We start from the raw sequence: 16,102 nt of genomic DNA on the forward strand, positions 1-16,102 counted from the left end.
TGAAGCTTAAATACTCCCTATTGTTGCCTCATAATCCACCCAGCATTTTCGCACCAGCCTCAGAGAACAGGTTGTCACCCCCTTTCCTCATTGTCTGGCTCCAACTACTCCGTTCACCTTGCACTACTCTGCCATCTTCCCACCCGCATCCTCCCAGCAGTCACTTCTAGACATGATAATCAGGCCTACGTGTCCAGACATTGCTTTTCCCTATCAGTAGCTTCTGCTGCTGTGACCAATTTATTTTCCTCCCAATCCCTTCAGCTTTAATTAGTACCTGGTCCAGCCTCACACACCTCTGGCATCATCGCTGCCCATCAGGCCTAGGTCATACTCAGGATAGCACAAAATCGCACCACAACTTTGACCACCTACCTCAAACTTCCTGTGACCATCAGAGACCTCTTCCCATAACTCATTCAACTATGCTTCCATGTGCTAAACACCTGATCTCTCCTGCAGAAAACTGTGCAGAACACTCCTCAGGCGTCCAGATGTCCATTCTGCAAGCAGCACACACAGGAAACAACCGAAAGGTCAAACACTACGTCTACCATTCTCAGTTACTCCTGTGTGCGCGGTAGTGGCTTGGCTCTTCAGCCAGGGGCAATGGTGGTTTTGCCATAGGCAGTGTGCTGGATCTTACTGTGTGTGTAGTAGTGGCTTGGATCTTCAGCCAGGGGCAATGGTGGTTTTGCCATAGGCAGTGTGCTGGGCCTTACTGTGTGCGCAGTAGTGGCTTGGATCTTCAGCCAGGGGCAATGGTGGTTTTGCCATTGGCAGTGTGCTGGGCCTTACTGTGTGCGCAGTAGTGGCTTGGATCTTCAGCCAGGGGCAATGGTGGTTTTGCCATTGGCAGTGTGCTGGATCTTACTGTGTGTGTAGTAGTGGCTTGGCTCTTCAGCCAGGGGCAATGGTGGTTTTGCCATTGGCAGTGTGCTGGACCTTACTGTGTGTGTAGTAGTGGCTTGGCTCTTCAGCCAGGGGCAATGGTGGTTTTGCCATTGGCAGTGTGCTGGATCTTACTGTGTGTGTAGTAGTGGCTTGGCTCTTCAGCCAGGGGCAATGGTGGTTTTGCCATTGGCAGTGTGCTGGGCCTTACTGTGTGTGTAGTAGTGGCTTGGTTCTTCAGCCAGGGGCAATGGTGGTTTTGCCATTGGCAGTGTGCTGGGCCTTACTGTGTGTGCAGTAGTGGCTTAGATCTTCAGCCAGAGGCAATGATGGTTTTGCCTTTGGCAGTGTGCTGGATCTTACTGCCTGCTGGATTGCCTGATGGGTTAATACCAGGGATGTGGTCCAAATGGTATTTCTTCGTCAGTCTAGTACATTGAACTAATTCCTTGTACATATTTAGTATCGGGCCCCCAGCCAAGGTGACAGAATGTCTAGGCTTATTCCAAAACATGTCTCTTACTAGGACCCTGGAACACCGGGAATGTACCAACCCCAGGTAGAAAGCAGTCGACACTAAAGACATGTTTGTCAATCCTATCTATATGGCCACTAGATTTGGCATTGTGATCATGATGGGGGATTTCAGCCTATGTGTTCAATGCCTGTCAGGTAAACTAACTGTGGATTTTATAAGTAGGCAAAGGGTAAATAGGATATTCAAAGCATGAACTGGGCTGCAGACTGCATGTTGAGGGATTTAATTGAGCAGGCAGGAGAGAATCGAGCAAACAGGTTTTCATCCAGATTCCCCAGTACTATCTAACTACTCAAGTTTTTATACCTTTTATTAGACTTACTGAAACAAATGCAGCCATACTACAATGCATTCGTTTTCAAACTCATAAAAAGGTCAGGCTACAAATCTGCCTGGGGTATTACTTCCTTACACACAGAAGAATGGTACTTATCTCTCTAGATTTGAAGACAAAAAGAAAACCTAAGAAATTGAACTATAAAAATAGCATTTGCCTAGGGGAGAAGGGGCAGTAGGAGTTCTGATGTGTGTGTCTGATCACACAAACCGAGGCTCATTTACTCAGTAATTGCATTGTGTTCCCAAGGAATGCAATTGCCTGGCTATTGTTGAAATGCAGTCTTAATATAAACCAGATTGATCACAATATAATCTAAGACAGATATGTGATTGCATTGCAGAACATTCTTTAGCTGTGTAAACACTTTCCAGGAGCTATATTAACAAGGAGGGAAACAAGAAGATTTAACTGTACATTTATACATTAATTAGAAACTGTCTCTCCCTGAGGGCTGTAGCTTTCGTCCCTATTACTAGACATATATTTTTCATGATTTACTGGTAATGTGTTTCCAATTACAGAGTATGACTGTATATCAGATGGAGTCACTTTTATTAAAATGTTTACAGTGAAAGTCTACTTAATTTTAGACACATATATCATTCACTCTTTCGCATTGTACAATACACATAAACTGTGGCAACACTGTTTGATTTTCAAACGTTCATTGTCCTCCATGTAAACATTAACCTGTGTAGGGAGATGTACTATTCACATGTACTCTTGCTGGAAGGATGGCAGATGTACCTTGTTACTGTAGCCTTGCTTTTTGTGCTTGGCTCCCACTGAGTAAAGGGCTGGAATAAGATCTGGGGGGCAGTCAGCAAAGTATTCTGTGCAGGTTACTGGCGATTCGTGGATGTCCATGGAGTAGGGATTTTCAAAGATCGGGAAGCTGTGGAAAGTAGAGAATATTATCGGATTAAAACCAAACATGAATACCATTCCTTGGACAGAATTTTTCAAAAACGTATTTTAGGAAGGCGTTACAATTGCCTACAATTAGTGAATAAAACAAAACAAAAGATAAAACTGTGTTTCGGCTATAAAGGGGCATTACGTTTTCTTAATAAAAAAAAATGGTGTTCCCTGAAGTTAATGATTTCACTACGAGTAAGTTTATCAATAAAAACATATTCACTTTATCGTGTCTTGTAAGTTTTTGTAAGCATGTTTGGCTTGTGGTCCTCATTCATTTCGTGAATCCCTGTGCTCCTCCCCGTTCAGGACCTACTTAATGGCGGATACAGAGCAGTGGATGTACACAGCAGGCATGCTTGGTTGATAAAGGTGTGCACAAGCCAAGTCCATCTGGACCCCTCCATGCCCGGACCGTGCTCAGTGCAAGAAACGCTGGCCTTCCTCCTACCCACTGCTACCCTACCACACTTCTCTACGCTCTCAGACCCATCCACCACTTATTGTAATGCAGCCACCCTGCACACACAACACAGAAGGAACATGTACATGCGCCTCCTGTGAGTTCTCCTGCACTCTCCAACACCCTACATCCACCAATCCTGCACTAACAGCACCCCACTCACTCACACTCACACAAACCAGCCACTCGTTCACGCTCACACTGGCCAACCACTACCCACACAACACATCAAACTTGCATGAATCCTACTCAAAACCTGCTCACTCACCAAACTCATCATGTAGGTATGGGAGCTACTGCTCGATTAAGCACCAGACATGCTCTTCCTCACGGAAACATGGCTAAAACCAACCTCTGCACCAGACATAGCTACAACCATTCCATCATTTGCAAGAAAGCCGGGCAAGAGAGTCAGAAGAAGCTCAGAGACGGAGTTGCCATCATATTCAAATATACCATCAGCTAGCCCACCTACCTGGACATCACTTTCCAGGTCCGCATCACAGCCAACTTCTCCCAGAACAGAACTCTCGTATGCAAACCACCAGGACCCTGCACCAATTTTGCCTGCGACATCATAGACTTCTTCCCACCCCTCATCATCAACGCCAGCATCTTTCACCTCCTAGGAGACCTTAACTTTCACTTGGAATACTGCAACAAAACCATACTCAATTGTCCTTCTAGAAAACCTCAAAAAACTCAGCCTCATCCAGCAGGTTACTGAAGTCATCCCAAACTGCCAGGCACCTATTGGGCACCATTTCTTCTCAATCAGCAACATTACAGTTGACAAATCAGCAATTATGACCTGGACAGACCACACCATCATGTCAGTTTCAGCATACCGATCCAGCACCATAGGCTTACCACCACTTGACCCACCTACTGTAGCTGGAAAAGCATCACAGAAGAGGACTGGGCTTCCACCCACTCAGCACACTGGCCCAAGCACACCAGCTACTTGCCAAAAGCCATAAAGAACTTTAACAACTGGATCACTGTGTGTTCCAGCACCCTGGCTCCCTTCAAGCACAACACAGCAGCAAGAACCTGACCACAGGCCAGCTGGTAAACAGAGGAACCCAGGGTGATGAAATGCCACTGTAAGCAATGGAGCTGAAATGCAGAAAAAGTCAAGACATTGTGGATAAAGACCACTTCAAATCCACCCTAAGATGCTAAAACCACCAGATACAGGACACCAAGGCCCTGCTCTTGCAGACCGCAATGATGATGGCACAAGCAGCAACAAGGAAATTCTCACCATAATCAACGATTTCACTGCTCCTTCTGCAATCTCGAACAACATCACCCCCTTGCAAGAACTTTGCAACAATTTCTCTGAATTATTCTGTAACAAAATCACAATCATATATTGCACCTTCGACCCCAATCGCTGTTGCAACTCAACTTCCTATAATGGCCTGAAGAATGAACCCGGACCTTGTGGCCCTCCATACCGTTGACACTACCAGGAAGACCATCAATTTGGGAACCCCATCTGACCCTTGTTTCCACAATACCTTCTCCTGCTGATGAGTGAAGCACTAACGCCAATCCTCAACACTTCAGTTGACACATTTCCAGACAACAGGAAACACCTACCGACATGGCCTGCTCAAGAAATCATCTGGTGGCCCAGTCACACTCTCTAACTACACAACCATCTCCCTCCACCTATACCCGGCCAAGGTCTTGGAGAAACTAATCAACCAATGACTTACCGACCACCCCAGCAACCCCCAGCTCCTCAATGCCACAAAATTTGATTCAGGCCCAACCACAGTACAGAAACAGCACTCATCACTGCCACAGTAGATATTCACATAACCCATGACAGAGGAGTCATGACAGAGGTGACATCTGTCCTCATTCTCCTGGACCTCTCTGCAGCACTTGACATGGGTTACACCTCATCACCAATGGTGCTTGAATGAGATTGGCATCCAAGGATCCGCTCTTCAATCGATCGGCTCCTTCTTGGATAGAATGCAAACTGTCAGCTCGGCACCTTACTCCTTGGAAACCTGCCACCTGATCTGCAAAGTGCCTCAAGATTCATCGCTAAGCCCCAACTTCTCTAAAGCAGACATAATCCCTCTAACCAATTTCATACACACACACATCAACATCCTTTCTCACACCAATGACACACAACTCAAACTCTCCCTCTCAAACAAGACCCCCAACACAAGAAACAAGTTCATGGCCTACATGATCGATGATGCTAACTGGATAAGAGCAAACTGTCTCATGCTCAACACCAACAAGACAGAAGTAATGATCTTCTGTAAGAATATCTTGTCATGGAACTCAAACTGGTGGCCGACCAGACTCCCACACCCAACACTCATGCCAGGAATCTTGGAAACATCCTCAACAGCATACTGGGCATGACCGCCCAAGTCAATGGCGTCACTGCATCCTGCTTCCAAATCCATTAGATGCTGAGGAGTATCTTCAAATGGCTCCAAAGGAACTCCCCCAAAAAAAACAGTCGCTCATGCCCTAGTCACCAGCAAGTTGGACTATGGGAACACTCTTTAATCAGGGTTCACTAAACAAATGACCAGAAGACTACAAACCACCCAGAGCTTGGCAGCCAGGCTCAATCTCCCACACAAAACTCACATCACAACAAGCTCCAGGGAGCACCACTGGCTCCCGATACTCAAACATACTAATTTCATATTCCTCAGACACACATTCAAGGAACTACACAACTTAGGCCCCACCTACCTGAATAGTAGCATCTCCTTCGACCAACCACCCGGACAACCCCTCTCCACCCGACTCCTGCTCACACACATCACACGCATCCACAGAACCAGATCAGGAGAAGGCTTGCTCTCTTACATCACTCCTAAAGCCTGGAATGACCTCCGGCTTCCCATCAGAGACTCCTCATCTTTTTCTGAATCCTGCAAGATGCTATAGACCTGGCTTTTCAATTAAGCAACCACCATAGGAAGGGCTAGGCACACACACATGCTCAGCATCAGGATACCCTTGCTGATGATAGTGCTCCTTACAAATGTACACAACATAACATAAGATAACATAACTCAAACTCTGAAAGAGGAACTGACATCACAGAAGGAGTAGAATGTCCATTGTTAAGATCAGTTGCAATTTGTTTTACTTGCCACCAACAAGTAATTGCAGTCTTTTACTTATTTATTTATTTATTCAATGTTTTCTATAGTGAGAACAAGAGCGCTTTACTTTACAACCACCTTCAAAATCAGCAGATATCCAAATCTTTAACGTCAAGTACATGTATATGTATTCCAATAACATTGGCATAAGCTTACCCTTACACAAAACACATAAAATAAAGAATACTGGAAATCACTAGATTATAGTAAAGCATGACATATCATAATTACATTTCTGAATAAGACCACTCCTGAGATCTTAGATTTCCACACTAGTCTAATCAAATATACCTGAGGATTGATCGAGGTACCGGCCATAGACAACATCACTGTTGGCAGTCGAAGGGACTAACTGTATCCACCCGAGCTGAAAATAGCCATAGAGCTCAATCAATTACAGTAAACTGGTTTGTGATTGACTAGTTTCTTTGTCCTGTGATCAGCAGGAATTTAATCCTGCTTACAGTAGCCTACTTGAACAGCTGAATGGAGAGGCTCTCCGGGTTGACTGCAGATCTCAGAAAAGTCTTAGTAATCCCTGTTTTCCGTTATGGGAGAAATTTACCCACCATAAAGCACTTAGTCTCTTTTTTGAATTGTGAAGCATAGGTGATTCTTCTAATATGCGGTGGGAGCGAATTCCAAATCCTTGGTGCAGCTCCCATGACCGCTCTATCGTATGTTCTCTTCTTACGGAAGAACGCTGGTTTCAGTAAAATATCTTTGGATCCCCTGGATGGTCTACTGTCTCCATACAATGTAATTGTCAGGGCCAGGTAATGTGGAGTTTTGTGGTGTATTGCCCTGTGTGTAATACATGCAATCTTTAGCTGTATTCTTGCCTCCTACGGTAGCCAATTCAGCTCTTTCAGATGTAGAGTAATGTGGTTCAATTTTTTTGATCCAGTTATAAGTCTAGCTGCTGCTTTGAGACAAGTTTTTAGGGGAGCTGAGATCTTAGGAAGTCCTGATAAAGTTGCGCATCCATACTCAATTCTTGATATGACCAGCGCCTGGACTGTCATTTTCAGATCACCTGAATCGATGAACAGCTTCAATTTTCTGAAGTAACTCAGATGAAAACGGGCGTTTTTTGCCATTGTGTTGATTGGGGTTCACATGTTTTTTTTTTGTTTTTTTTTCCAAAACCTTTATTCTTTTAAATCAGTGACACAGCTATTCAGCCGACAACCCGGAGGTACGGCAGCTTTAGAAACACAACACATGCGAGCGTCCACATTTCACTGGCAGGAGAGTTAAAGGTTCAGTTTTAAATAAACACAAACCCAAACCTAAACACAAGCAAGGCGATAAGTACTGAAAGCATAAAAAGGGTTCCCATCAGGGGGAGCGAGCCCCATTTCGTCCAACAGACACAGGTCGATAACAAGGGAAAGGAGGGGAAGTCAGAGACTCAAGAAGACAAACACATAGCAGCAAGAAGTACAAAGCCGGAAAGAAAGCTAAGGGGAGAGCTGCTCCTCAGGCGGGTCCGGGTCTGGGGGCAGGCATATGCCCCCTCTGTACTGGTTCCATCGCCCCCATACAGAGTGCCATTTCCGAGGGCGCCCTCGAGCACAATACACTGTCTTCTCCCTAAACATGCTCCAATCCATGTTTTCCATCCACGCTGTCAATGTAGGAGGCCTAGTAGAGCCCCACAGACGAGCGATGTCGCGCTTGGCTACCATGTTCCCTAGGGTCACCCATTGAGTCTGTGCCGCGTCGTGGTCAGTAGGACCCCAAACATTCAGGAGACAACACCGCGCCTCAGGCTGCATGACGATGCCCGTCACCTCCCCCATCACATCGTGGATTCGCTTCCAAAACTCCATAATCGCACCGCATTCCCAAATAATATGTAGGAAGGTGCCCACCATACCACAGCCTCTTACATAAGCCCTCCTCAGAGAAGCCCATATGGACCAGCCTGGGCCCCGTCACGTAGACCCTATGGAGTATTTTAAGCTGCACCAGCTGCAGGCACGCGGGGATCGCGACCTCTTTGGGAGAAGAAACTGCATACTGCCAATCCTCATCATCGAGTTCGAGGCCATCCCTGGTCCATTGCTCGCGCAACCCTAGTAGAAGATCCGCCCGAACATTAATTAGTTTCTTATAAATGAGCGAGATCGTACTCTCTGGCATATGGCCATCCAGGATCCGGTCCTCTAACGGAGAGGACTCAGGCACCTTCTCCCCTTCTACAAGGACTGACCGCAAGGCGTGGCACACTTGAGCGTATCGGAAGAACTCCGTGCTCCCTAGCTCATATTCCTTCTGCAGCTCCTCGAATGACTTTATCCTACCCTTTACCAAAAGGTCTCCAACCCTGGATATGCCGATCAGGTCCCATTTCTCAAACCCTTTTGTATGCCAAAGCTTTCCCAGAATATCAGAGTCAAACAGAGGGGTGTCAAGGGTAAGCTTACCCCTCCAGCCCAGTAAATCCGTCGCCACCTTCCATACATGCACGGCCACCCTGGTGGGCCCCGTAAGGGTTAAGTCCGACGACTTCGAGTACAACGCTCTGTGGTAATTACCCCCACGTAGTAACCATCGGTCCATGGCGAAGCCGGGGCTCAGCGCCGGACCATATACACCATGGTTAATCGCGCTCAACTGAGTGGCCCAATAATAACGTCGAATGTCTGGAAGCGCGATACCACCGTCATACCATGGAAGCGTCAACTTAGCAATCGCTATGCGCGGACGCCCTTCCCACAATAGCGCGCGCTGGTGGCTTTCGACCTCACGGAAATAACTGGCCGGGACCAAGTCAAGGGTATTCTGCAGGGCATAGAGGAAACGGGGAAGAGACATCATTTTAAACAGGGCGGCACGGCCAAGGAGGGAAAGCGGCAACCGCCGCCAGCCCGCCACGTCCCGTCGCAGACGTGCCAAGGGAGGGAGCAAGTTCTTCTCGTATCGTAAAATGGGGTCGGTGGAAATATAAATCCCCAAGTACAAAAAACCCTGCTGGGCTATCTGGATCGAGCAGTTGCGCGGGACAGGCGGGACATCCCCACACAGGACATACAAGTATGACTTCCCCCAATTGATGACAAGACCAGAGTTCCTACCGAAAGAAGTCAAGACGTCACAAACCACTATAAGAGATTTCTGAGGCGAGGCGAGGTATAACAGAATATCGTCGGCGTAAAGTGAAATACGGTCTTCGTGGTCAGGCGACCAACGAATCCCACGTATATCGGGGTGCCATCGTATCCACGCCGCCAGCGGCTCAAGAGCAAGGGCGAACAACAACGGCGACAGGGGACAACCCTGCCGGGTGCCTCTCCCGAGCTCGAACGGTGTCGACGCCCGCCCGTTCACCACGACGCTAGCAAGAGGCCCCTCATAGAGCAACCTCACCCAGCCTACAAATCCAGGCCCAAAGCCGAACTTGGCTAGCACAGCCCACAGGTATGCCCACTCCACCGTATCGAAGGCCATCGTGGCATCGAGGGACGCCACAATAGCCGGCTCTCGCATCGTGCCCGTCCTAGCAATCACTCCATGGAGACGTCTAAGATTCAGTGCAGTGTTACGGTGCGGGATAAAACCCGACTGATCCGGGTGGATCAAGTCGCCAAGCACCCGGAGCAGGCGGTTAGCAAGGATCTTAGCAAGGATTTTCGGCTCGGCGTTGAGAAGTGATATCGGCCGATAGGAGCCACACTTGTCCCGGGGCTTACCGTCTTTATGTATGACCACAATCGTCGCCAGCCGTTGATCAAGCGGAAGAAACCCATTCACCCGCGCCTCCACGAACATGGCGCGCAGGTGAGGAGCCAACTTATCCGGGCGAAGCTTATACAGCTCAATCGGGAGACCATTTGGGCCCGAGGCCTTACCGGAGCGCAACGCACGGATAGCACACGCCACTTCGTCTACAGTTATATCGCCATCGAGGTCATCCCTATCAATGGCAGAAAGGCAGGGCAGAGCGATATCACGCAGAAGGTCACACGAGTCCTCAGTCGGCCTATCCGAGACCGAAGTGTATACCGTACGAAAATAGTCCGAGAAACACTGAACTATACCATCGGGGTCAGTGACAACCTCTCCCCCATCCATCGACAACTCCGGCACCACTCGATTAACACGCTCTTTTTTATCCAACCACGCCAGCAATTTCCCGGCCTTATCACCAACATCGTACAATCGACCCTGCTGCTCCCTATTGAGGGTCTTGGCAGCGTTCGTCACCAGATCCCTATATTCCAATTGCTTCAAGCTCAAATTATGCAGTGTGGCCGTTGCAACATCCTCTTCCAAAGCCACTTCTAAAGCCGCTATCTCGTCCTCTACTTGTGTCACCTCGGCGTCTCTCCGCCGCTTGGCGGCCACTACCAAGGAGAGGGCCTCCCCTCTCAATACAGTCTTAAAAGCTTCCCACAAAGACACCGCCGATTCAAATGAACCCTGATTATCTTGAAAATAGTGATCAACTGTCTTCAGCAACGCACTGCGCAGCTTGGGGTCACGAAAGTACCAGGGGTTAATGGGAGCCACCCTGCCCCCCGCCACCCGGCCAATATCCAGACGGGCCCACACCGGCGAATGATCAGAAATGCCCCGTGCCATGTGCCTAGCCTCAGATACCAATGAGGCGTGCGCAGCCAGAGTGAGCAGGTAATCGATCTGAGAGAGACTCCCGTGGGCCCCGGAATGAAAGGTATATTGTCTCTGAGTGGGGTGCCGTAGCCTCCAACAGTCGACCAGACCAAAAGTATCTATAAAGTCGGGGAGCCACTTCTGAGCACCCCCGGTGTCCCTGGGCGGGTACCTATCTAGCATTCCAGACCCAACCGCATTGAAGTCTCCTCCCACCACTAGCATCCCTTCGGGGAGTTCCAACAAGGCCTTGCCCAGATCAGCAAACGTGGAGGCCTGCAGGGCAGGAGGGACATAAACAGAAACCAATACCAACGTTCTGCCCTCCTCCCCGCCACAGCCACAAAGCGCCCCCTGTCATCAGCGATGGTGGAGTCAACCTCAAATGGTAGGGAAGCTCTAACAAGTATGCCCGCACCCCTGGAGCCCGAGGAAAACCCTGAGTGAGCAATGAATTTATAACCCTTCCTGTTAAGTGCATAACATGTATTCCCTATAAGGTGGGTCTCCTGCAGGAGGACCACATCTGGCGAGGTCCGTTTCAAGAATTGCAGGACTATCCCCCGTTTAATACGATCCCCTAAGCCATTGACATTCCAGCTAATTACGTTTAAGCCCCTATCCCCCATCCCCAAACACAAAGAGACCTCCACCCCCCCCGGAGAACCACGAACGGACAATACTGACAACCATTGCTACGCCTTGCAAGAAAAAAAACAACCCCCAACAACAACCCCAACATCCCGAATCCCCCCCCCTCCCTGCACCCCTGCGTCAGCTTACTAAGCCCCCCCAACTTGCAGTGTGCCTGTCGCCCTATCAAAAACAAATCTACAGAAAGTACCCCAAGGGAGGAAAGAGCTCCTATCTTCCCCCCGCCGCCCTCCCATTACTGCAGTAGGGTACGAGTCACTGTCCGGGGCTGAGTCAAAACAGACCGACACCGGGGGTATCACTTCTGTCCATCCCGGTCGCCTTCCGCTCCATCCACACGGTCCCGGCCGGGCTGTCGCCGTGGGAGCGCATCCAACCAGTCCCCCGCCATGTCCGGAGATTCGAAGAAGAAAGTCCGATCCTCATACACCACACGTAGCCTGGCGGGGAAAAGCATGGCATACTTCAGGTCCATCTCCCTAAGCCGCCGCTTCACCCCCAGGAAACTCTGCCTCTGTTTCTGCACCATCTGGGTGAAGTCAGGATAAAAGCTCACAGAGGCATTCTGAAAAGGCACCGGGCCTGTCACCCTCGATGCTTGCAGGATAGCGTCTCGATCCCGAAAATTAAAGATCCGGGCGACAATCGGCCGCGGGGGGGCTCCCACCTTAGGCCGTCCGCCAGGCACTCGGTGAGCCCGCTCCACCGCAAAGAACTTGCCAAGGCCCTTAGGCGCAAGATGATTCACCACCAGTCCTCGACGAGTAAATCCACGGTGAGCTCCTCCGAAGTTTCCGGGACCCCAATAAGGCGCACATTGTTGCGCCGGGCCCGACCTTCAAAGTCTTCGAGCCGGCGGGCAGAGAGGTCATTCGCGGTTCGTAGCTTACGAACCTCAGCCTGGAGTTCCGAGACATCGTCTGCGAGACCAGTAGTCTTGAGGTCCAGGGACTTGACCCGCTCATTGGTTTTGCCCAGGTCCGCGCGAATCAAGTTGACATCAACCAAGATCATGTCCACCTTGTGCGCCAGGGTCTCGAATTGTCGCCCAATCGAAGATTGCATCCCATCTATCGCCCCTTTGATATCCTGCAATGATAACTCCGAGGCTGGGGATGAATCGGCCTTCTGTGCTTCCAGCGACTGTCCCGATCCACCAGGCGACCCCTTCTGCTGGGCATAGCGATCCATAATGTTGGATTGGGTATAGCCTCCCCGCCTGGTAGTCTTAGACTTCGACTTGTCTGCCTCCGATTTGGTCGATATCTCGAACAGCAGGGCGGTCAGTCGCAAAAAGACGTCCCTCACTCAGCCAGAGGAAACAGGGTCAACTAGGACGTCAACAGCCAGCCAGGGCCGAGCGGAGATCTTCTAGACAGCAGGGGACCGGCATGAAGCACTCCCGACCCAGAGCAAGCAAAGGGCGAGAAAGCAAAAGTGAAAGTGCAGCGGCACCCGTCCGCCAGTTCACACCTCCCGAGGCCGCTGTTGTTCAATTAGTGGCCGGGCATCCTGCCAACGCAAGCCCCTGGCATCCTTCGGAGGTAGGCCGCAATCTTCCGCCATGCACAACTTTGGTTCCCGGTGGGCGATCTTAGCCCGGACAACGTCAATCGCCCCAGCTGTGACTCATCTGCAGGATTTCGTGCATGAAAATCAGGATTTAGGACAGGATAATTGCAGGAGGGCGCGAGGGTCGCGGGAGCTCAAGGCTCACGCGGCCATCTTGGTCAGGCGCTAGGCTCCTCCCCCGGGGTTCACATGTTTAATTCTTTATCCAGCGTGATTCCAAGAGACTTAGTTGAATCTAATAGAATCGGGGTACCGTTTAGCACACTGATCATCTTGGTCAATTCCTTAATCCTGGAGGAACTTTTAGGAGGGGAGATCAGAAGGAATCTTGTTTTTTGTGAGTTGAGCTTAAGATGATTGCCAGCTAGCCATTCACGGTTCTCTGTAGTGCTTGGTTCATTATGTTGATCTCTTCTGGTGATGAGATCTCCATATACAGCTGAGTGTTGTCTGCATACACGTGGAAGGAAATGTTAGCCTGTTGTAATACTTCTGTTAATGGTTCGATGTACAGAAGGGGATATAGTTGATCCTTGTGGAACCCCAATTTGAATCGGAGATGGTGGGGATAGTTTGTTGTTCACCAGGAATCTTTGCGATCTGTTCTCTAGGAAGGAATAAAACCATTTCAGGACTGTTCCCGATAAGCCAATTCTATGCCCCAGGCGGTCTGATAATTTGGGATGGTTTACTGCGTCAAATGCGGACGATAGGTCAAGAAGGACCAGAAGACAGGTTTCATTGAGGTTGAGAGCAAGTAGAGCGTCATCTACTATGTGCATAATTGCTGTTTCCGTACTGTGATCTGATCTGAACCCTGATTGGCAGTCGTTTAGTAGCTTAAATTCAGTAATGTGTTGACTCAGTTGTTGTTGAGCACATTTTTCTAGTACTTTGTATAGTAAGGGTATGGTTGTTACCGGCCGAAAGTTGTTTCGGTCCGAGGGGTTCTCAGTAGGTTTTTTTAAGAGAGGGATGACCTGGACGGTTTTTAGACAATCAGGAAAAGATCCTTGGGCTAGTTATTTAATAATTATCTTAATCCAATAGGGGATGACCATGTTTTTGAATGTGGGCAAACATTTTGCAGGCAGAGGGTCGTTGTAATGGTTATTTGGTTCCATAGTTAGTAAAATTTTGGAAATGTCATGCTGGTCATATAGTTTGAAGGTTGACCAATGAGCATTATTTTGGGGCATTACTTGTGCAGGTGAGGCTGGATTCTCCACTTGTTTACTCCTTAGATTCAAGACTTTTTCAGTTGTGTTCTTGAGTTCTCTCTCCAGTGAGCTGGTTTTATCGTTTTTTCATTACTTAGCACATTTACTGATGCAAAGAATTTTCAACTGCAAGTACTAGCCTCCTCTGATGTCAGTGATGTCTGTTTTAAGGAATGACAATATGGGGGGCAGTCTTAATAGGTTTTCTAAAATCATATTTTGAATAAAAGCCACACACGTCCCACCCACGTAAATTGAAAAACCCAATGACTGGTCTCCTGCCACCCACCCCCATTATCTCTACATTTACCCTCTCCTTCCTCCCAAATTGAAAACAAAGGCTTGGCCTCCTTCCACCCACCACTACCACCCTCTACATTTACACTCCCGCCCCTGTCCAAATATATAAAAAGATACTTTGCTACCCCCACTACCCTCTGTGCCAGCCCTCCTCTCTCTTTGCCCAAACCCATGCTCTTGGCTCTCACATTGGGAGCACTGCATTGACCTGCTGGTCAGTGCTGAAACGTTTTGCCTGTGGGGTCTTCTGCAGGGACCGAGACTCACAGGGAAATGTGGATGTCGGTGCAGGCAGCACTCTGCCATCCTTTCTTCCACGTTTCTCAGGTTTGTGGAAACCTGGGTGAGAATACCAGTTGCAATTTCACCTCCTCACTTGACCCTTGACTATAGACCTAGGCAAAGTAACGGGAAAAGGAGTGATGTCACACCAGTGGGACACAACTTTTGTTTCCCCCGGTTGTTGGTTTTCGATTGGGTAATTCACACTAATGGCTTCCATTGAAGCCATATAAAATGAGTAACATCATCGCAAGCAGAACAATGTGTGGACTAATAGAATAAAGGTTCTAGTGCCACAACTTGGGCAGCCAAACAAACGTATCATCAGCTTGTGTGCTGAGCTGCCTTTGAAGAATTCTAAAGAAAATATCCTGGCTAATATCAGATACGTAGATATCAGCAAATACATATTAAAAGTCTACTGCCATCTGAAATAATCCTTTTACATCTCTTCAACGAACGTACTGTGAACAACAGTGGTGCTTCTTTTTTACAACAACAATTCATAGAATATGGCTACCAAATGGACAACAACTATAATTATTAGGCTACATGTTTTTCTAAGAGATGACTTTCTGTAACCATGATCACACCTACTCTCCGGCACACAGATGAACAGAATACTTTTGTTTGCCTCACAGGGGCAATTCAAAATGTATATTTCATGTTACAATATACGAACACCTGCTACAGTTCCTGACGCAAAATACAGTGAAAATAAATGTATTCCACTTTGAATGTGATTCAATGCAACACAAGAACACACATCCCTCTGACACAGGCACACCCAAGGAAAATACATTCAAGTCAAACACAATATAAGATTATCAAAGGGGGGAACCGTTCTATATTGTTATGAACCACAACCCCCTCCTTTACAATTCTACGCGCTCTTTCCCTTCTTTGATCCTGAAGCCTTTTGGCAATGAGGTTTTCAGGATAATTCTTCCTTTTTCATAATGGTTATGCTTAGTAAGCCTTAGCTTCTTGGCCTTGTCAGATATGAAGATTAATTACATTTATCTCGTTGTCAACTGTATTAGTCTGAAACCTCTTCAACGATCTCCTCTCCCTTTCCTATTTTTCACTCAAGCTCCATGATCTAATCACAACCTCCTTTTCAATCACTGCCTCACCCCTTTC

General features: G+C 48.2%; 1 protein-coding gene across 8 annotated transcripts in view; it reads right to left on the reverse strand.

The window, feature by feature from the left end:
* STXBP5L (syntaxin binding protein 5L) overlaps positions 1 to 16,102 on the reverse strand; it is a 1,956,595-nt gene that overhangs the window by 787,045 nt on the left and 1,153,448 nt on the right. For all 8 annotated transcript variants that reach the window (XM_085621040.1, XM_085621038.1, XM_085621036.1 and 5 more), the window contains exon 12: positions 2,517 to 2,664. In XM_085621040.1, the coding sequence (XP_085477166.1) occupies positions 2,517 to 2,664 (148 nt within the window). The remainder of the gene's footprint in view (positions 1 to 2,516; positions 2,665 to 16,102) is intronic.

Source organism: Triturus cristatus, chromosome 8 (assembly GCF_964204655.1).
Source record: "Triturus cristatus chromosome 8, aTriCri1.1, whole genome shotgun sequence".
NCBI lineage: Eukaryota > Metazoa > Chordata > Amphibia > Caudata > Salamandridae > Triturus > Triturus cristatus.